A 22341-nucleotide genomic window follows, 5' to 3' on the forward strand; every position below is an offset into this window, starting at 1 on the left:
GGCAGCGTCCCCTGCGAGTCTACATCAGACATCAGAAGATGATGGAAAGAGCTGGGTGGAAAGGCCCAAGGGCCAGTGCCGGAAGCTGAGGCATCCACAGCAAAAGGCTGAAGGATCCGAGCCAGAAAGCAGAGGGATCTGCACTGGAAGCCAGGAGCCAATGTCCAACACGAAGACCAGGCTTAAGTTCCCCCAGAGAAGGAAGGCAGCCCTTGGAATGAAAACCACCAGAACTCTTCCAAGGAAAAGCAGCTGCAACAAAGCTCTTCCAAAGAACTTCAGCTGGAATCCTTCCCTCCTGTCCTCCTTTTTTACTGTTTTGACAATTGTAATAGCTCAAGTTGGCTGCGGGTCCTAGTTACATTTCTCTCATTGCTGGGACAAACACCCGCCACTCAAAATGAAGGAAGGAAAGGGTTACTTAGCTCACAGTTACTGGAGGTTTCAGTCTCTACTCAGCTGGCTCCAAGGCAGAGTGGCACATGGCAGAGACCAACCTTTCCTGGCTGTGGCAAAGAGCAGAGAGCAAAGGGGGTGGCAGCAGCTCAGGCAGCCAGCCAGCTAGCTTCTCTTCCCTCTTACATCGTAATGCAAATTACCTGGCCCAAGGCAGGTGCAGCAGCCACACCCACCATAATCAATCACAAACTCCAGAAGCTGCCGCAGGACTGCAGGAGGCTTTGAGGGAACAACTAGACACAAATCATAACACCGGCTCTTTCACTCAAGTTGACCATTAATTAATTAACCACCACAGTATAGTTTCAAATAATGCTATTTTGTCCTCTAACTGTGCTATGATTGCAAAGAAGGTGAGAAAGAAAAAAAAGAAAAGAAAAAAAGACAAGAGAGAGGAAAAGAAATGTAAAACAGTTTAAAACAGCTATCAGGATGACTAACTGTATTGAACTATGTATCATGAGGTTTCAAGTGAAATACCAAAACATCTACCACCCTGAGTCTCTCTTGTCTTTAAAAGGGTGTCTTATCTTCTAGAGAGAGAGGCAGACAGGGAAGAATGGGCTGGTAGGACTGGAGGGCAGCCATAAATCTTTGCTGCTGTTTTCAGATAGATGAGTTTTCAACGGAGCACTTTCAACTCTACAAGCATAGCTTTCAGCATGGTGGAATAACAGGTGAGGCACTTACAGGGTTAAGCAGAGTCCAGGTTATATGGGCTTGAAAAACGAGGCTGCGAAGTGCGAGTATGCTGTGCCTGTAACACCTGCCCTCGGGAGCCAGGTGTGCGGACTCTCCGTCTCTACCTCCTAACAGCCTGTAGAGTCCCCTCCGTGGGCTTTCACAGTGAAAACGAGTTAGCAACAGCCCGCTACGGACAACGCCCAGGTGCGTAATTTCTCCAGCATGCTGAAGTCTTCCTCACTCTTAGGCGCTCTAGGACTGAGTCTGGCCCCCAAGTCCCTCGTAGATTGAGAAAGTTCTATGAACATTGTCTTGACGGCGTTGATTCACAAGTCTTGTCCCTGCATGCTGAGAAGCAGATAGAAGCAACATGCGCAGGAGGAGCGGCAGGGATTCCGTGCTACGGACGCGCGGGACGTCCCCAGAAGGCGCTAGAGTCATCTCTCAGCTGTTGGCCATGGGGTTCTTTGCCCATGTCCCTTTGGCGTCTCGCAGCTGTTGCCTCAGCAGGTGGCCGTAGACACGCTCAGCACAGAAGTGTCCCTGTGCTGTATGAAGCAAGCCGGGCAGGGGAGTGTACTGTGGGCATGACCCTCGGCTCTGTGCTTCCGGGATGGGAAAAGGCTCATTTCTGCCACCTTATATGTCCTTTCTGAAGAGTGACGCACCAGAGGAATTGTGTGGGAAATAACTGAAATTAACTTCATCAATAATTTAAGACCTAAATTAATTAAGGAAGGCAGGAGATTGTAAGTGTTTTCATTATTTATATTTTGTATTTCAAATTATCTCTGTTTATTACCTATGCCTGGTATTGATTTCTAATGTTTATAGTTATGTATGTGTATATTTTGCACAAATACATTTAAATTTATAAAATTATTCACTAATACTATTTTATCCCTAATTCATACTGACATTTATTTTTTCTGTGTTTGGTACAGGGTCTTATTACGTGGCTCAGACTTGTAGTGATCCTCCTGCTTTCAGTCTCACCAGAGCTGGGATTATAGGCATGCGCCACCACCCCGGTCTTATTTTTCATTTTTTTAAATAAATACAACAGGACATAAAATAATTCAACACATAAAAATACATTTTTTTTAAAAAGTAAAACAACTTACTCAGTTCCTTGGAATGAGCAAGCTGACACACCTAGGCCTGCCTCTGATTTGGACTGACGTTCAGGGGTGTGAGATTAAACAGAGCCATACAGATTTGATGGATGGAAACTGCTTCTGACGGACGCTTGCTTGGGTTGCATACAAAGTGCACGCAGAGGCTGTGGGCAGTGTAGCAACTTGAAGCATTCATGGTACACATGTGAGCCCTGGCAAGGGAGACTCTGAGGTCACCTTTATCAGCGCGTGTCCCGGCTGGCTGCTGTCTCAAGAACTCCGCATGCCAGGAGGGCAGCCTTCTTTGACCAGCTGCCAGCTGTGGACAGGCCTCCCAAAGAGGCTGAGGCCACCCCTGCAGGCAGCCTGGGCAGCTGAAGACAGGCCCACCAGGGCCTCTTCAAAGCCAGCTGTAGAGGGGCTGGGGAGATAGCTCAGTAGAATAAGCACTTGCCTGGTTAGCACAAAGACCTGAGTTCAATCCCTGGTTTAAAAAACAAAAAAAAAAGGCTATAGCACAGCCCAGAGCAACCTCTTCAAAGCAGAGCCACCAGCTTCCCTAGGAGCACCAGCTGGGGCAGAGGAAGTAGCAAGGGGTCCTGCATTTTCCATGTAAATTGTAGTGGTGCTGCCAGCCCACACCTAGGGAGTTTCATTCACAGACGCAAACATGATGTTTTCTTTTTCTTTCTTATCTACACAATTCTATGTTTCTCTACCACACTTTTTCACATGCGAACCATGAAATGAGTTGGGCTAGATGGAAAGGACAACTCTTGACCATTCCTCATGAATAAGAGGATTTAAGATGTCCAAACAGAAGTTGAAGATTTCCCTTAAATGAATGTGCTACATCTTTCAGAGCAAGGGCTGGTCTCCTATAACCCTCTTTCACAGGGGAGTAAATAAATGAAATTTTCTTCATCTCAGAACAGATGGTAATTCTTAATCAAGGGTATTTCTAAAATATCTGTAAAAAGAGGGAAGGATACTCAAAAATATATTCTGTTTCATAATTATGAGATCTCTGGTTTTAAGATATCTCACTGGGTTTTGTCTGACTAAAAAGGAAAAAAAAAGATACCTCAAAATAAGTCTTTGAACATAATTATATCAATCTTGTATATACTTTGAAACGTAAGTGAAACACATTGGGCAAGGGATGCTAAAATTTGTGTACCTTATTGGTCTCTCCACGGCCTTTCTCTGCATTTATGAAAGCTCCTTTGTTGTCTCCAGAAATTTCTCCAAAACCCGAGACCATGGTGCTAGAGCCATAGGCTCACACGGACAGCTCCCGCACCCTGGCTGCTTTGCCGATGGGTGCCGTAAGCGGGTATGGGTCGTGAGAGGCATGCTGATCTCAGAGGCTTGAGTACAGATACAGTGTGCATCTGAACATCGCAGACCCTTGCTTTCTCTGAGACCTCTGCTTGTTTCTGTAGGATTGTGTTAGGGAGGTGGTGCTGTCGTTAAGTGGCTTTTGAATACTGGATTGATGAATAATTATTTCTGACAAATTAAATTAATTGGCTTTTTAGTTTCATATATTAAACTACTGACTCTCAATTAATAGCTCGTTCTCTTAGGGTTTCAGTACTACTTATTCTTCAACAAGGTACCTATACAATAATATCACCAATGGAGCAAGTATTGCAAGATTTCCTGGAGATCTGTTTGATAGATTTCCCAGGAGCACACAAATACATTTTTCTATGTGTGTGCCAAACTTTTAAAGAGAAAAATCCCAGTATATCAGTATTATGCTTGTGTAAGGAGTGAGGACTAGAATCAGTGCTTAAATGGATATTAAAGTTGTCTTGTGTGGCAAAGTCTTGATTAATATTAGGAGCTTTTGACTATAATTATTTTAGTAGACTTAGTAGAATTAGAGCAGAAAAGCACACTCCCTGTGCTTGCCTAGGCAGGGGCTTAGTCTTCTGAGCTATGTCACCAGCCCTTATAAATTACTATTGCAATGGTGAATCCTTTTGCTACTAAATCCCTGAATAGGACTGAACAATTCACTGCAATACTTTCCCAAAGCTTTTATAGATAAAATATTTTCAATAATGTTTGTTTTGTATTTTTTAAAGGACACAGAAATATAGAAAACATTTTCAGATGTATCATTTGATTTATTCCCCATGAGTTTAAATTGAAATGCCCAGACTTTGAAAACTCAACAAAATTCTAATCTCTTAAAATTTCTTACCAGAAATATCAAGTCTGAAAACAACATACTTTGTCAGATTTAGATTTACAGAAACAGAGGTTACCTTTTAGTAAAGTGAATGCATGCAGTATGATCGATAACCAACTTAATGTAATCTCTCAGCGTCACCCACAATAAGAATTTACCACCTCTAAGCGCCCATGGAAAGCTGCTCAGGATAAAGAACTGAGCCTGCAGAGTGAATTTACCGCACCACAGTTCTCATTATTGCAGTAGGTTGTCAATTACAGACATTCACTTGTTTGGGATGTGAAGCTTTTCTACAAGTTCTGGAGAAGTATCAGGCCTCTTAGCAAATGATTTCAATAAATTTGTAAGTGTTTTATATGCTAATTTTTTATCTCCTTTTTCTTTTATATCACAAGAAGAAAAAATTACATAGTCAAGTTGTATAACATACTATTTATTTATTTGTTTTTGTTTGTTTGTTTGGTAGTGGAATCGAGCTCAGGGCCTTGCACTTTCCAGGTAGGCACTACGTTGCTGAGCTACATCCCTGGTCCACAACGTACTATTTGTATGTCCACATAATAATGCTCCATTATTGTGTTTTCTGTAATCCATCACAGATATTTATGTAACAAGCTTCATTATGAGTAAGCTGTCTGCTTTGTATATACTATAGGCTTTACAGTACTCAAAGATTACTAGGCACAGTTTTGTGTGTTGTTTAATATCATATAACTAAGAAGAATATGTGTTGTTATTGCTGAATTACTATCAAATTGGAGCCAATGATAAATCATGTGATCTGGATCCAAAAGTGGAAATTCAGGACTGGGGAGATGGCTCAGTAGAATAAGCACTTCCCTGACAAGAGCAAGGGTCTGAATTCAATCCCTGGTTCTGCCAAAAAACAAAAACAAAAACAAAACTGGAGATTCAGGGCTGGCCAGATAGCTCAGTGGATTAAAGCACCTGCTTAGGCAGACACAGGGATGGGGTTTGATCCTGGCATGCTGTGCCAGCCCTGCCCTCGCGGTGCGCTGAAACAGTGATGGAAACTGGGCGTGGTGGCGTGCACCTGTAATTCCAGTGCTTGGGAGGCTGAAAACAGGAGGATCACTAGGAGTCTGATCTTTGTAGTGAGACCCTGTAGACCCTGTATTAAATACATAAAAAAGACAATACAAGAGATTCCCTTGATGATAATCTTGATGTTTTTGATAGGAAGCTCTTGTTCTGAGCTACTGGATCCCATCTTTAAATGGGCCTGGTGTAAGCATCATTTGTAGAAGGAAACCATCTGCCCTGCTATATTTTCATCCTAGGAGTCCGTCCCTGCAGAGCAATGTGGAGGGTCATAAATGGAACTTGCCAGAGCATCCTTCAGACCATAGTTGAGATGTATTTATCAGTGATGGTGAATCTTACTTGTAGGAAAGCTGCTTTGGCTTTTCACAGTAGCCATCTGCTATTCAGACCTAAATCTGGTGAATAAATATTTTCACTTCTTTCTTGTGTACCAGACTGGAGGTCTACTAAAGATAACAATTTATACAGCTTCTCCTACATCTAGCATAGTGTTATGGTTTTGCTCTAGAATTTCCCCAAAAGTCTTGTATGTTCTGAGGTAGAGCTTCTGGGAGGAGATTGGATTGTGAGAACTCTACGCAGGGTATTAGTTCACTTTCAGAGCTCCATGTACTGTTAGGAGGTAGGGCTTGGTCACAGGATGTGGGTTACTGGGGGTGAGATCTGGAAGGGTGTCTGCTTCACCTAGCTCCTTCCTTCGCTTTCCGCTCCCCAGCTGTGGAGACATGAGCTGATGTCTTCTGCCCTGGCCTTTTGCTTTGCTATTTCTGCTTGAATCCCAAGGACCATGACCTGTAACTATGAGCTAGAATAACCCTTCATTATGTTGTGGGTATTGGGTTGAGTATACAAGCTCAGTGATGGGTAAGTGGCTAAAACATACTGTTAGAACTAAAGTGGGTGTGGCGGTAAAGAAACAAAGGTGGTGGCCTTTGGAGTGACATGAACTGGGTTTCCACTGTCTTTAGACTAGTGATGGATGTCACACACGGAGGGAACTGTGAGGACCACTTTGCACCCACATAAGGTACAAGTCTGGGACACAGTGGTGGCTAGACATTGGCACCTGGCCAGTGTTCCGATTGCTTATATGCTTAAAGTGGGACTCATGAACAAGATGCCAGCTAAGTAATATAAGTAAGATGATCAAAACCATTTCCAACCTGACTGAAAGAGGTTTGGCAATATGAATTTTTTAAGGAAGCGTTCACTTTTTAAAAGATAACAAGAAGGCAGTAGGAGACTCTGATTACAGAAGAAGAAAGGAATAAGAGAGATCAAGTGCATGGGCCGGACTGAAGTGTGGATATGAGCAAAATATGCTATGCACAAGGACCCTCCACTGTGAAACTAGGGGAGAGGATGCGGCACGGGGGCTCGTGCGGGGCTGTACAGGACTGAAGTGTGCCGTGTGCATGCAGGAATCTGAGAAAACCAATCATCTGCTTAACCAATATTACTAAAAATATAAAAGTGAAAAAAGTTAAAAATAAAATATTTTAGGAACTATTCACAGTATTACCGGGCTCGCTCCATGAATATGTTCAACCTGATGCTAAATATAATGCAATTTATCATTAAATTGGGACCGTTGAAACATGAGCGTCAGTGTTTTCATTTGCAAGATGGGATGTGACTGAGTGGTTAATAGCGTCTTTAGCTCCAATTTCTATGAGTATAATAAGCACTACTGGGCATGCAGGACTGTAGGCTTTGTAAAGGACAAGGCAGCAGGGGAGGACAGGGAGGATAGCACTGTCCTACAAATGGGTAATGCTGTGGAGGTCATTTCATAATGTCTGGGATCACCTGTATTGTCTGAAAGAAGTGACACAGGCCATAGTAACTGCTCATTAAATATTAAGTCAGAGTTACAGTTGAAAGGACAAAAGAAGGTGAATATGTGAAGGACAGCTGTGGCAAGTGGAGGATAGTGTGTGGACATGAATAAACTATTAGCAAATAATTGATTAGGATCTAGTTTAATAATTCACCACCAATTTGATTTGTTTTACAATGAAGCTCTCCTGCCCAAACCTTCTTACCTCAGATTTTTGAAAATGCATGAATTATGTTAGTTAGAATTCTTGATCGAATTATGTTAGTTATACTTCTTGATTGAAGTACACATAAATTAATGACTTCATGAAAAAATAACAGTAAATTGAGAATACTTGGTTAGATTGTAATTTCTCAAAGTGGGTGTGCTACTGAAGCTTTGAGAAATGTCATTTCACATCACGTCGCTTTAGGTTATATAACGTGACGTACTAACTACACACCCAGAAGGAACACCAAGTGCATTGGGTGAAGAATATTAATAATATTTCTTTTGGGGATGTGAACAAGTTTTTAAAAACTGAAACAAGTTAGATAAAAAACTATTAAAGGAAACATAGAATGATAAATGTAGGGTTTCTTTTTTAAAGCCCAGAAAATGATTCATACTCTGATATCACCCTGCCATACTGTATCAGCAAGAAAACTTGTTACTAATCAGACTATACATTTCATCAAATTAGATAAAAAAGAACACAGAATAATCAGTTATGAAGAGATGCGGAGCCGTGACAATGAAGGACCGACTGAAGTGACTTGGAAGTGCTAGTGATGACTAAATGACTCTGCTAAAAGAATTTTCCCTGCCACAATGTTTCTGAAATGATTTTTCCTATGTATGTATTACATAGGGTCAGTATTCCTAAACAATGGCATTGAGAACTGAAGTGAGTATAACTGATTTTTGAATCAAAGTTATATACTTTGTGAATTTTCTAACCCTAGCAAATGTAAATTATATATATAATATATAATATATATTTTATATAATATATATCATATATATCTTTGGAAACAAAGCTTGAGTTGTTTGATATACAGCCTTAAAGTATTTAATTGAATGGTTTCTATTAAGGGAAAGTTGGTTTAGCATGCTTATCTATTTCCTACTTTTTATTTTAAGGAGAAAAAATTTAAAAATAATGAAACAGAATTTCAAAATAGGTGAGTAGGAGAGTTGTAGTTAATATACAGCATATTGTTGTCTTTGTAGTCATTTTATATCTTAGGAATAAGTTGCATATTAAATACTTTTTCAGTCTGACACAAAAAATTAATATCCTTTTTAAGGCAACCGTATTGTAGCTAGGGACACTTTTAAAAGACTTGCTGTCTATTAAAACAACGTGACACAGGAATCCTGGACAAGAATGCGTTTGTTTTTGAACTCTATTTTCTTCTTACACCACCGTTAAAGGAAGCACAATCTGTGTGAACAAGACCACATCCACAGAGCGGAAGACATCGCGTGAAAACCTCTCAGTGGCACTGCCTCAGTGGTTCAGATCATCGGTAGGGCCATGATGGTCCTTCTAGATGTTTCATTGGGTTTCTGTCCATTGAAATGGGGAGGGGTGGATCAATCAAGTCCTGAAAGTCAACTTCTTTCTAATCTCTTTTTGAGTAGCTAAGCCCTTCCTTGTCTTCATTTTCCAGGACAGAGCAAAAATGGCAAAACACGATTGTAATCACTGACAGCCAAACAAATGGCCATGCAAAAAGACAGCATAATTCCAATATCACAACATCTACAGCAGCCTCCAAGCAAGCCTGATCCTTTCCCACCCCAGTCGCACGCAGACAGCTGCATGGTTAAACTTCCAACAGTGGAGAAAGACTCAGACTCTATATCTTCAAATATCATCAACAGGAATGGAGATCAAGATTTCTCAAGAATTAAAAGTGAGTATTGTAATGAAGATAGTAAATCTTTTCATAAAGAGAATCTGGAACTCTCAAAGGAAGGACAGTTTGGAGGGAGTAGAAGTGTTGAAGCCCACAATGCATTTGGGAAATTCTCTTTCAGGAGGGTGTAAGCAGCAATTGCACGGTGTGTTCCACTATGCTTGGCATAATTCATCTCTAGAAGCCATTTCGGTCAGTTACGTTCTCTGGTCCCATTTTACTCCTAGTTGTTGATTTATTACAAAGTAGATATGGAAGCAAACATACAACAAAATACTCTCATTAATAAAAACATCACTTGTGGGTTCCCAAATGCAGAAGCAAAGCATAAAATAGGGAGATCATTTTAAAAATAACGTTGGCTGTTACTTTCTTAAATCACAGAAATAAATATGAATAACTGTTTCCTGGGTTAGAATGATGATAAGACATTGGCATGAATCTGCATTAGCCTCCTAAATATGATACTGCAGCCAGAACACTGCATGCATACATACACAAATACTTATGCCTATGTATGTGAACATGTAACTACATATATGCCATATATAGCATCTCTGTATATGAACACACACATGTTAGTCTGTATCTATCATACATCTGCTGTCTCTCCTAGAACTGGGAAGGTCTGAGCCCACCACAGGAATGCACTTGCCAGGGGTGGAAAGCAAATGGACATATGCTGACTTAGCAGATCTGCGAATAACAGATCAGAGCCTGACAGTTTGAAATAATGAGGAGCAACCCAACTGACGCAGCAATGAAAAAAGTAAAGACAACTGGGCTAATGTTGTTTGTCAGATAGCAGGTCTGTAGTTTCCTTGTCTGACCTTGTGGCTGGTTGATTTCACCTCCCTCACCCTGAGAGATAACGGGAGATTTATTCCCCACACTGAGAAATACTAAGCATAGGAAAGGACATGGACACCATGTAGAATATCAGGATTATTTCCTCCATTATTCTTGTGGATGATTCCATGATTCATGGCGACAAGTTCAGCATCCTCCAGGCAAGAAAGTAGGAAACATATTTCTAGAGGACCTGACCAATATAAAGGAAAGATGAAAATTCTTTTTTTTTTCTTTGTATTTTTAGGGAAGGGTCTACAGGGTGTTCAGGGTCTCACTACTAGATCAGACTCATAGTGATTCTCCTGTTTACAGCCTCCCAAGAGCTGGGATTACAGGTGTGTGCCACCATGCCCAGTCTCAATTGCTGGCTCAGTGTGCCCCGGGGACAGGGCCAGCACGGCAGACCCAGGGATCGAACCCCCAGCACTTGTGCCTGCTTGCAGGTGCCTTAATCTGCTGAGCTATTTGGCCAGCCCTAAAATTCTTGATAGGCGAGACTGAGTCTAAAACTGTAGTAACCTGCTTCCTTCATGGGAAAGTGATCAAATACTTCATTTTCCAAACAAAGCTGCCAATGGCAATGAAATGGAGAGCTGCTTTCTTAGTTACTTTTGTCATTGCTGAGACAAAATACCTAACATCCAAAGACAGACAAGTAGAATTTTATGGTGTCTGATAGCGTGTATTCCTTTCACAGTCCACAGCCAGGGGGCTCTGAGGCAGGGCAGCATGGCAGAGGGACATGCAGAGGGGAAATAGCCCATGGCAAGCAGGTAGACAGCAGGCAAAGAACAACCGTGACACCAGTCCTCCTCCTGTGCCTTAGGTTTTATCCTTAAGGTAGGCAGCACTCACACCCAGGGTAGCGCATGCTTATCCTACCCAGAATTGTGCCAAATCAGTTGGTGGGCTGATTTAGTTTATCCTTAATCCAGTATTACAAATTCTAAATCCAGCCATAATGAAAAAAAAGTCCCTCCTGTGATCACATGAGGCTTTGGGAGGACATCTAGGTACAAGCCTGCCACCTATTAACAAGCCTGCCACCTATCAGGGCAACTGGAGTAAAATGAGACTGTACTGGGGGAATCATATGATCACTTTAACCTACAGTAGAGTTCCAAGACAACAAAGCAGTTTCACTCTTAGTGAACACTTAGCTCATACTGATCAGAAATCTGATGAAAGTGGCAAAGATCAAAAAGAAGAAAAAATGAATAAAGAAACTTAAAACCAAAGAAGGAAAACACCCAGATATTTAACACTCTTGGGATATTAAAAAAGATGTTGCCTTCCTGAAATGACAAAATAGAATGCTATTGAAAAGGAAACTTTTGAAGAGTAAAGAGAACTCATTTAAAACTATAATAAAAGTCATTTTGGAAAGAGAGAGTAGAGAAATCATATGAGATAAAAATCATACATAGATCAATTAAACAAATTACAGGACATGAGTTGCCTATGTGAAAGTGAGTTCTGAGTCCATACGTGAGGATGAACCCAACCCGTGGCAGATTTTTATGAAATTGCAGAACATGCATTACAGAAAGAAAATCCTTACTTTCAGAGAGGATAGGTCATACCATAAGATCAAGGAGCTACCAGAGAAAGTTGGATTTATGAAAGAGAAGGTAAAATTAGACTGCATAAAACATCAACAACAGAAAGGATTACTTTCAATAAAGGAGAGACAAGGAAATTCCTTTTCTTTTTTTTCTGAGATGACCTCAACTGTGTATTTTAGGGTAGTGTGGACTCGCTACATAGCCCAGGGCAGAGATCTTCCTGCCTTGACCTCCACAGTGCTGGAATATCAGCATGTTGGCGTCATGATGGGCCAGCAAAGGACATTCTTAAATGACCAGCCTTGGTGGTAGAGAACTCCACAATGGTGGTAAACTCCAGAGAGACAGAGCAACAGTCCTTAGTGGAGCAAAGAGAAATTTCAGCAACGTGCCTAACATCACTTTACAGACATTTGAAATCTGAAAACAGGTGGATCAGATCCTAGTCTGCACTTGGCCTTGACAACAGACTCATCAACTGTTTTAAGTCACCCACATGTTCATTCTACCTCTCAAAGTCAGGCTGCCTTATCTTAGCTGGAAAGACTGGGGCCACACCACCTGATCTTAGAAGCAAGATGGGCTGACAGAGGCCAGGGAAAAATAGAATGAAACTGACACACATAAAGGCAAAAAAAAAAAAAAAAAAGTAGTAATATTGGTGATAATAATTCAGAGGATAAAGCAAATTCTTACCTAGTCTCACCTTTCAATTTTGTTTGTGCCAAAATACAAGTAGAAATAATCTATGAGATTAATAATTATGTGAAGAGAGGTGAAATTGTCTGTATGTAAATTAAAGACATGTTTGATGATTTCTTCTGAGGGGATGTCCTTTTCCAAAATTACTTTCTCACTCTTCATTAATGAGACAGTTAATGTTATGCAGCAAGTGTTGAGTTCCAGGACATATGACCTCAAATATTTGCCAGTGTAGGTAAGATTCAGATAGTGTCCGTGAAATTTTTTAACTTTCTTGATTACAGTAATTAGACAAAGGCACAAGATAAAAAGACAGATTAGCTGCTATTGAAGTTTCTTTCCATAAACTTTCCAGGGACATTCTGTTAGGGCCATTTATCTACTCAGAAGGAATAAAGGACAATTCACAGATGTGAAAAGCCTGGTGTTTGGAGGGACAGGAATACAGTCATTATTGGCTTTAGGCTTTGCCAGAAGAGAGAAATTTCTTAGTTAAAAAGCATGAGATTATTCCTGCGGTTTTTGGGTTTCAATCACAAAGCAATGAACTGATCTTAATTGGATTTCCCAAGGTGGGTTTTGTTTTGTTCAGCGTTTTGTTCATCCTGGCTGAACGGTTCACTTTTGTGGCTCTACGAGAATTTCAGGCTCCAAACACCAGAGGACACTGATCTTTCTGTCCCCACTCACAGACAGTGGGAAACTGCTCTCAGATGTTGGGCCGAGAAAAAGGCTGTGTATTGGAAATAATGTTTTTACAGGTGGTATAAAAACATCTGGAGGCAGGCATGCCTGCATCTGACTACCACTCTGTAGCACCCAGAAGGTACTGAGTTAGCTGGTGGGGATGGAAATGACTTTGTCCTGGCATCCTTTACCCCCTTTCCAAGTTTGGCCTGTGGTTTGTGCCTCTCCATACCTCTTCTAGCTTTCTTCTCTCTTTCTTGATTTAAAGTTCAAAAACCATTTGAGACCCTTCGTAGTATTAACCTATCAGTGGGAGTGATGCACAATGAAGAAGTGATTTCAAGGAAAGCCTGGCAGGACGGAGTCATCTATAGATTCAGCGCAAATCCGAAAGACAGTCTTGGGTGAGAGGGTAATCAGTCACAGAGAAGAGTTCTTTACTGGCTGTGTTTGATCAGTGAGTTGGTTCCTAGATTTTCAATTGAAGCTGTATGAACAGAATTGAATTCAAAGATTTATACTGATTGTGAGGAACTGAAATAGCTGAAGGCATGGAGCCAGAGGTGCTGAGTGATTACAAAGGTTTATAACAAAGACGGCTTGTGAGAGGGCGACAGAGAGGAGAAGACGTCAGGACTGAAAGAAGGCAGAGGAGGGTGAGTCTGTGCAGGTTAAGTACAGAGGAGGTAAACTAGGTTAGCAGGCAGAAAGAGAAGAGAAAATGCTTTGAAGGGAAAAAAATAGGTATGTGGAGGGGTGAGACAGAAGAAGCCAGTGTTGGCGGCTGTTTCTTTACAACCTACCCACGAGAGTTACCGCTCTGACTTAAAGGAACAAGAAGGGGTAGGATCCGGTTGTGAGAATTCTAAGCCCTCCCACACAATAGCAGAGCTCCGCGTGTCCTCATTTCTGTCTAGATTCCTTTGAAGGGAAAGAAATGGCACTATAAATATTATGGATGACATCTAATACAACTCCTATTATGTTCTCAAACCAGCTTCTGTAGGACTCAGCTTGCTTTTCCATTGAAAAGCTGTACAGGTATCAGGGATAGAATTTAATGCATCCCCTAAACTTGGGCTGAAGTCTTAAGGGATGATAAAGCTAGGTACGCAGGAAGGAGCCCAGCTATCTTACAAAGCTTTGAGAAAATTACATTAGAGAAAATGTTTCTAGTTGAATTATGAACTAAAAATGATAATAATTACTTAATGGTTGATACACTGATCCAATTTGAAATGTGTTCTCTGATTAAAAACCCCAAGGCATTAGTTGGACAATTAAGAAGTAAATAGTTTATAGCAAAAACGCTGTCCAACCCATAGACAATGAGTTGGAGCTGTTTGAGGAAGCTTTGATGATAATGAAGAGGTATAAATAAGGAATGCCCATTTCAGAAAATACTTTGCAAAACATTCCACAGAATGCCAAATGAAGAGTGCTGCTGTTATACACATGTGAACACACACACGCACGCGTGCATACCCCCCCCAAATGGTTCTGAATCACACAAACCCAGCTAACAGATCAATCTCTAGTTTACTCCATGAGAGCCTAGGATTTAACTTCTTTGAGCTGAAGTCTAATCATCCAAGCGGTGGAAATAATGGTAAAAATATCTACCTTAAAAAATGGCTGTAAATTATTGGAGAAGTTAGTATGGGGCACATTCTTAGAATCTAACAGTTTAATTTGCCTTTAATATATATGATGTAAAATCCTAACCCTATATTTCCTAACATATCAATAATTTTCTTCTACATGGTAAGAAATTTTACTTTTTGCTTTTTATGTCATAATAATTTTTCCTATTCTACGATGTTAGTGAAGCCTAAAATTTTACAACAGGTGGCATAGTGCTGAACACATAGGGTTAACTCTTGCTGGAGTTGTAGATAATGTACAGAGGACCACAGGTGCTATGGTTTGTGTCTAGTTGTTTTTCCAAAGCCACATGAAGTCACTGGGATGGACATCTTGAGTGTAGGATTAAGTCATGACCTAATGCTGGGATTATGTGTGAATGGTGCTGGGATTGTGGGTGTGAAGGCAATATAGGGAAGGGAGAGAGGCTTGTTCTCTGTCTCTGCCATATCTGCTGCTTGTCCCTTTTTGTTCTTGCTGTTCTGCTGTTTTCTGCTGCCCGCTGCCATGTGCCACTCTGCCTTGGAGCCAGCTGAGAATGGCCTGAATCCTCCACGAATGGTGAGCTAAATAAACCTTTCCTTCTTTAACTCCAGGTGCTGGGTATTTTGTCCCAGCAATGAGAAACAAGTAGCCAAGACCATAGGTAAGTATTGTAAGCAGAATTCTGCGGTCTTTGAGATTGCTGCTACCAGGTAGATACGACCTCCTTTCTTTGGTTCTTTTGTGGTACTGGGATTGAACTTAGGCGTTTCACCGTAAAGTATAACCCCAGTCATTTGTTTTATCTTATTTTTCAATGTCGAGAAAGTGTCATTCTAAGTCCCTAAGTTGCCCAAAGTTGGCTTGAACTTGCAATTCTCCTGTCTCAGGCACCCAGTTCTCTCACTGAGTGGGTGGGGACTGCCAGTAGGAGAGGCTATCATTCCTGGGAGTAAGTTGCTCTACAAGGTGGAGGCAAAGGGAGTGTACAGATTGAATGGAGGTATCTAATCAGTTGGCTTTGAGTTAATTCAATGGGTGATAACCTGGGCAGGGAAACGCTTGCAGGTGGATGCTGGAGGAGGCCCTGCGGGGTCCTGTGGTGGTCCGAGGTACCCTGCTGCACCTGTAGAGCCCCTTGGCTGGAGGCTAGGAGCACCCTTCAGAGAATGAAAGCTATCCATAGCCAGTGGACAGCAAGAAAGCCAGACCTCAGTCTCAAAGCCCAAGGAGTGGCATATTTCAACATCTGGAAAGAAATTTCTAAGGAGAGACCAAGTGCCAGAGGAGAGTGTGGTCTCAGCCCAGCTGACCACGAGCAATCAGCTCAGCTCATGAGCCTCATGGACTATGAGTTAATAAAAGTGTTATTATGAATATTCACCAGAGAATGCATAGTACATGGAAGGAGCGCATTGGCTTTTCAGGGGTGGGGAGCAGGTGTACACTGGTTTATGATGCATTCCACTAGGTCCCACGTCTGCCGCCCCAGTCTCTGTCCTGCAGAGACTTCACCACTGTGACTTGTGAGAAGCATGTTAATAAATAAAATAATATTACCCAGTGCAAGTGCTTAAGAACTTGAGCAACAAGCTCTTTATAAATATTAGATTAAAAAGACATGAGCAGCTTTTACCATTATACAGGATAATAGAATTTGATCAGCTAAATCCCAAGGCTTTATAAGGCACAAATTATGTAAACAAACTTAATGGCTTTCTGATAAAATTACAAAACCATTGCTGGGAAGAATGCAAGAGGTGTTCTTTATTTGGACTTGAAACTTCCCTTGCTAAAGCACAGTTGCTTATTTAAATTTTAAGAAAATTAAATATAAGTGCAAAGAGAGAGCTACTCAGAAGAGACTATTAAGAAAAACATTTTTAGTTTAGGGATTGGCAGTAAGGTTCTGAAAAACTTTGTTTAAATATTATTATTATTATTATTATTATTATTATTATTATTATTATTCACTGGGTAGGAAGAAGAAAATGAAGCCTAACATACAAAAGCTGACAGCTTCTATTGAGAGAATGTTGGTAGATATTGAAAGAAAACAGAAATATGAAATTAGAATGTTGGAAAATGATGAACAATTAAAAGAGGTAAATCCTGAAAATCTGAGGTAATGCAATTCTTAAAAATTATGGGACCAGATTTTCAAAGAGATGATAGGACTGGCAAAAGAAAGCCAGGATATCTATGACTACATTTCATAATGTATCCTAACTGGAAAGCAGGCTTTGATTGTCACAGAATGATGAATTCTACAAATGATTGAGTGAAAATATTTTCTTCTCAATTTTAGCTGTGCAGAACTTGAGTTTCTCTGTCACTTAGAGAACCCATATTTTCCAACAGATGTAGCTGAGCTTGTGGTTTGCCTCGGAGGTCTACAAGGCTCCCTGGACAGCCCATCATTTACGCCCATGCCAAATTTCCTGCTCCCTGGTTATGACAATTTGCCATACTTCTGTATCCCACCACATACATGAAATACTTTTGCATTGATTGACAGTCACTGCATGTCCTCTAAGACTTTTTAATTATTCTTCTGGCCCCAAGCAGTCACTGTGACAACCTCACAGGTGACAAATTTTGTCCCAAAGGATTCCAGATAGTCTTCCTTCACTACTGTCAATATTTCATCATGAGAAACTGGGTGTCTATCTACTGGATGCTCATTCCTAGGACCCCTTTTCTCTGTTAACATCATGACTCTGTATCACTGATTCACATATAATCACAGACTGAGGATTCACCCATTTCTATTTCTAACCCAAACAGTCTTTGTGGGTTTACCAAGCTGCAAATTCTGTTTTGAATTTAGATGACATATAGCACCTAACATTTAACTAGGTCAAAACTGAACTCTTTATCTTAATGTCAATCTGTTTTTCTCTTACTTCTCCACATCCCCTTAATGGGACTGCAAGTCACCACATTATTTGATCCCTTTGTTTAGAACACATGATTGAAAACTGTCTGTCGTTAACTACTCTTAATCACTCTTTTGCCAATCCTCCCAGTTCTACTTTTATTCTGTTTATTTATTTTTGACACTGGGGATTGAACTTGGGACCTTGGGCTTTCCAGGCAGGTGCTTATGCCTCTAAGCTATATCCCTGGATCCCCAGTTCTCCTTTTAAAACAGGTCTAAAGTCTCTGTACTTCTTTCCACTAAACAGACACCAGGCTGGTCCAAAGAAGGCTCATCTCTCCCGTCTATGTGTACATTAACTTTGAAAGCGGCCTCCTAAGTTTTACTCTGCCTCTAATTGTATACCAAATGTTGGCTTTAAATGCATTCAAAATGCTCAAAGTGCCTCACTGAATTCCTACCCACTGAGGTTCAAAAATATTAGAAACAATAAAAAGCAAACTTCTATTTTCTGCCCTACAACCCTCCCTGCTCGTCTACCATGAGCCTGCGAGTCTCCCCATTCCAAGGGAGCCCTACTCTTAGGCTTCCTCTACTACAGCTGCTTGCATTTCAGTTCCTTGATGTGAGCCAATCGCTTCCATGCATTGAGGCATTTACTAATAAGGCTCCTTTCTCTTCTGTTCTTCAAGGACCATCTGTCCTTTTGCCTTTAAGTTTTGGGGGCATATATAATTTTTCATGACATAATGACATATCAAATATTTATAGATGTCCCTCTTGGTAATGTATGTATGCAATCCTAGCACTCTAGGAGGCTGAGGCAGGAGGATCATAATTTCTAACTCAGCTTGGGCAACAATTTAATAGCTTAGCAAGAGCAAGAAACCTAGAGAAGTAGCTCAGTAAAAAGGCTGTTGGTTCAGTCTCCAGTACTGAAAAAAATATAGTATATTTCAAGCAGTTGTTCTCTTTTCTTTACTACAAATCTCTTGGCTCAACCAAGGTTGGTAGTATTATACTCTATTGATAATTGTAAATTCATATCCTTCCCAGTAGAAGGAAGGTTAACAAAGGGCTAAAAATACCTGCTGGTCAACAGGCAAGATTTGGCAAGGTCCTTGTATACACTGAGGCTCGCAACTATGCGAATAGATAAAATGAAAATCTTTAACCGTTGCAAGGCTGTTAGTCCATGTTCAGAGTCACCTGGACCAGCGGGCTCCACCCTAAAAGTACATGATCTATACGGGAGATACCCACACAGATGGAACTGTTTTACAGAGTGAAAGGCCCCATTCCAGAAAGATACATTTTCCCAAAAGTACACCAGCCCATCATGGAGTGGACCTTGACATAAGGATCGTGAATGTCATGGCTTCGCTTTTCTCATTTTCCCTTAGGATGAATGCAGGAAAACTACTAAACTGTTAACTGTCTAGGCTCAATCAACAAGTCCTGATTTCCCTTGGGCCTTATAGCTGACTTTAATGAAGACATAAATGTATGTATATTAGGAGAAGCCGAGGTCAAGAATCTTATAAATTAACTCAAATTTTGGTAGATTATAGTCCAGTTCTAGTAAGATTGAAATGAAGAGCAACAAAAAGGTTTTGGCATATTCATGGGTGCAGCCATAGGAGAGCTCTCAGGCCAGAGCTCCAGGGTGTGGAATTTTTCTCCATGCTTGCTTGGACATGTTGGCTCCAGTGGTAGTGGCAGAGAGTCTAGCCCATAAACTACCATCGTCTCTGCATATTGTACACACTCTTCTCCCATCCCTGTTCTTGTCCCTGCCATTGGGGATCACACCCACTTTGCTGGTTATGCTGAAGGCTTTCACCTGGCCCATCCACCCACCCACCATCCGGCCTACCTACCATCCTGCCCGCCCAGCACTCTGCCTGCCCACCATACTGTTGGGACCTCAGATTGCAGCTGTACAATCTTATTTATACTCAAGAACTACTGAACTAATTTCTCCAGAGGTGGAACCATGAAGTTTGTATAAAAAGGGAACAATAAAACAAAATTTGAAAGAGGGTTAAAAAGCCCAGCCGTATTTAGGAAGCACTGGCTGCAAAGAGATTCGAGTCTGAATTCAGCCCTTCCTGAATGATACAGCCTGGTGACTTAACTCTTGGTACCACTGGAATTAATTGATAATGATGATGATGATGATGATGATGATGATGATGATGATGATAATACTTTAATTTTAAGTAATCTTTCACTTTATGTGAGCCAATATGCTAAGATTTACCTTTGGCTCTCTTATTTTGTTCGGACAATAATCTATGAGGAAGGTGTTATTATCTATCTATCTATCTATCTATCTATCTATCTATCTATCTATCTATCTATTTATTTATTTTTGCAGAACCAGGGATTGAACTCAGACCCTTGCGGTTGCCAGGGAAGCGCTTATTCCACTGAGCCATCTCCCCGGCCCCTCTAATTCATTTTAAAGTTGAAGATACTGGGGTCTTTTGGGTTAACGAAGGCCCCCAAGATTACACATTTGGAGACTAACGGAGCCAGGATTCAAACTCAGGTGTCTGAATAAAGAATCAATGGCTTGGGCCGGGGACATGGCTCAGTGGAATAAGACTTGCCCTGGCAAGTGCAAGGGCCTGAGTTCAATCTTCAGTTCTACCAAAAAAAAAAAAAAAAAAAAAGAAGATGGCTCTCAACATGTGACGAATGGTTGCATGTGACGGTCCTTGTCAGCAGCATCACGTTGTCACTACGCTCAGCACCATTTGCCTCAGAACTTAAAAAATATCATTTATTTATTCATTCCATACAGGGTCTTGCCTCACAGCTCAGACTCACAGTGATCCTCCTGTCTCAGCCTCCCCAGCACTGGGATTACAAGCATACACCACCATGCCTGCTTTCAGTGGCTGGCATCAAATGGGGTTCCAGGAATGGAACACAGGTTCTTCTGCTTTCCAGGCAGGCACTTAGACACTGAACTGTCTCACCAGCCCAGGACTTCACTTTGAATGCTGGTTTTGTTTTGAAAAGGGTAAGCAGTACATCTTAAACCCTTTTCTGAAGTTCTGGAGGGTAAGATTTTGCCACATGTCTGATGGGAAATTTGCCCTGAACTTATAGCTATGCACAATCCTACTTCCGTTGGGAGCTGATAAAGAACCTACAATCTCATTTTATATCCCTGCAATTTAACATGGAGTTGAAAAACAAAACCAAGGTTGACTCTCCAAAGAAATTCCATGAAAGTTTCAGATAGTACTTGCAAATAAAGGTTTTAGTACACAAAAAGGCTCTTTCTGGGCTTGTAGGCCAGAGAGGAAAGTCTAGAGAAGTCTAGGAGCTTCCCCTAGCATGGGCAGCAAAGACACCAGAACAGCGAGCCAAATTCTTCCCATCTAGCTGTGCGGGATAAGTTGTTGCCTTCTCCCGTGGACTTCAGCTTCACAGTTTTACCCCCTTGAGTCTGAATAGGAACTCTTTAAGTGCCAGTGACTAATTGTTCAAGTAAGAGTTAGACTTCTACAAAATGCAGTCCCTGACATTTGCCGTTTTCATTGCTTCAGAGCTATATTTCATCCTCTTTGTTAAAAAGACATCCAGGAATACACAACTTAGATGCTGTGATGAGAATACTGCAGCAAAGAAATAAGCCACCCTTGGAGCCATTTATTCTGCACCTATAGAAAGCCATCTCCATAAAACATAAATATGACATCGTTACCTGTCATGTTGCAGTAAACTTTCAGAGGCCCCAGTGGTCCGCTGCCGTCGGGATCTATCCAGTAGTAATTGGATGACTGGCCCAGGTGTTTGTAGGCTTCACAGGAGGGCTCATAGATGGCTGGAAAGAAACATCCCATGTGAACACAGCAGGAAACCAATAACTCCCCAGAGCAGTACCCCAGGACCGCAGCCAACCCAGGAACCACAGCTGGGCACATCCCCCCCTCTCAGAGAAAATACTCTTTATATAAAAATAAAAGCACACCGCACAGGGGTTTTTTTTTTTTTCCTTTTTTTTCTAATATGGATTTCTGACCTAACAGAGATGGAAAGTTTCTGATACGGCTTTATATTTAGTAAAAGAACTAAAACAATTGATACATTGTTAAACAAATGTAATGCTTGTCTCTTTAAAAACATAATTTAAAAAAATATTTTAGTTACTTATTTGGTATAGGGTCTTGATATGCAGCCCAGACTCGTAGTGATCCTCCTGTCTCAGCCTCCCTAGAACTAGGATTATATTCATGTGCTACCACACTTAGTTTTGGGCATGGTGTGCTTTAGGTTCTGGGATTCGAACCCAGATCCTTGTGCTTGCCGAGCAGGCACTTATACTACTGAGCTATCTCCCCAGCCTGTAATCCTTGTCTTATGGAAGCTCATGATCACGAAAATTAATTTATATCTGTTGATAGCTATCATTTCTTCAATATAAGGGACTTTATTTTGAAAGATGATTAATATTGGGTACTTTGGTAGTCTCAAGAGATGGGAGAAATCTCTCTCTCTCTCTCTCTCTCTCTCTCTCTCTCTCTCTCTCTTTCTCTCTTTTCTCTGTCATACACATGCATGTTAACATAGTGAATATAAATTTACACAAGCAATATGTGCTTTCTAGTCTTTTATTATCTCAGGGAAAAAGGTGAGTGAGGAAATTTTCCTGATTCATTTTATTTGTTACAGATACTTTAATTACATTCAACCTTGTTGGAAAAGCCAACATTCCTGTAATTAAATTATAGGTTC

At 41.0% G+C, this 22341-nt stretch overlaps 1 protein-coding gene across 1 annotated transcript in view; it reads right to left on the reverse strand.

Moving 5' to 3' along the window:
- The window catches only part of Cntnap2 (contactin associated protein like 2), a 1699165-nt gene that overhangs the window by 870044 nt on the left and 806780 nt on the right, over positions 1–22341 (reverse strand). Inside the window, 1 exon segment of the mRNA XM_012514194.2 lies at positions 21311–21430. Within this exon segment, the coding sequence (XP_012369648.1) occupies positions 21311–21430 (120 nt within the window).

This window comes from Octodon degus, unplaced genomic scaffold (genome assembly GCF_000260255.1).
Source record: "Octodon degus isolate 3935 unplaced genomic scaffold, OctDeg1.0 scaffold00027, whole genome shotgun sequence".
NCBI classification, from domain to species: Eukaryota; Metazoa; Chordata; class Mammalia; order Rodentia; family Octodontidae; genus Octodon; species Octodon degus.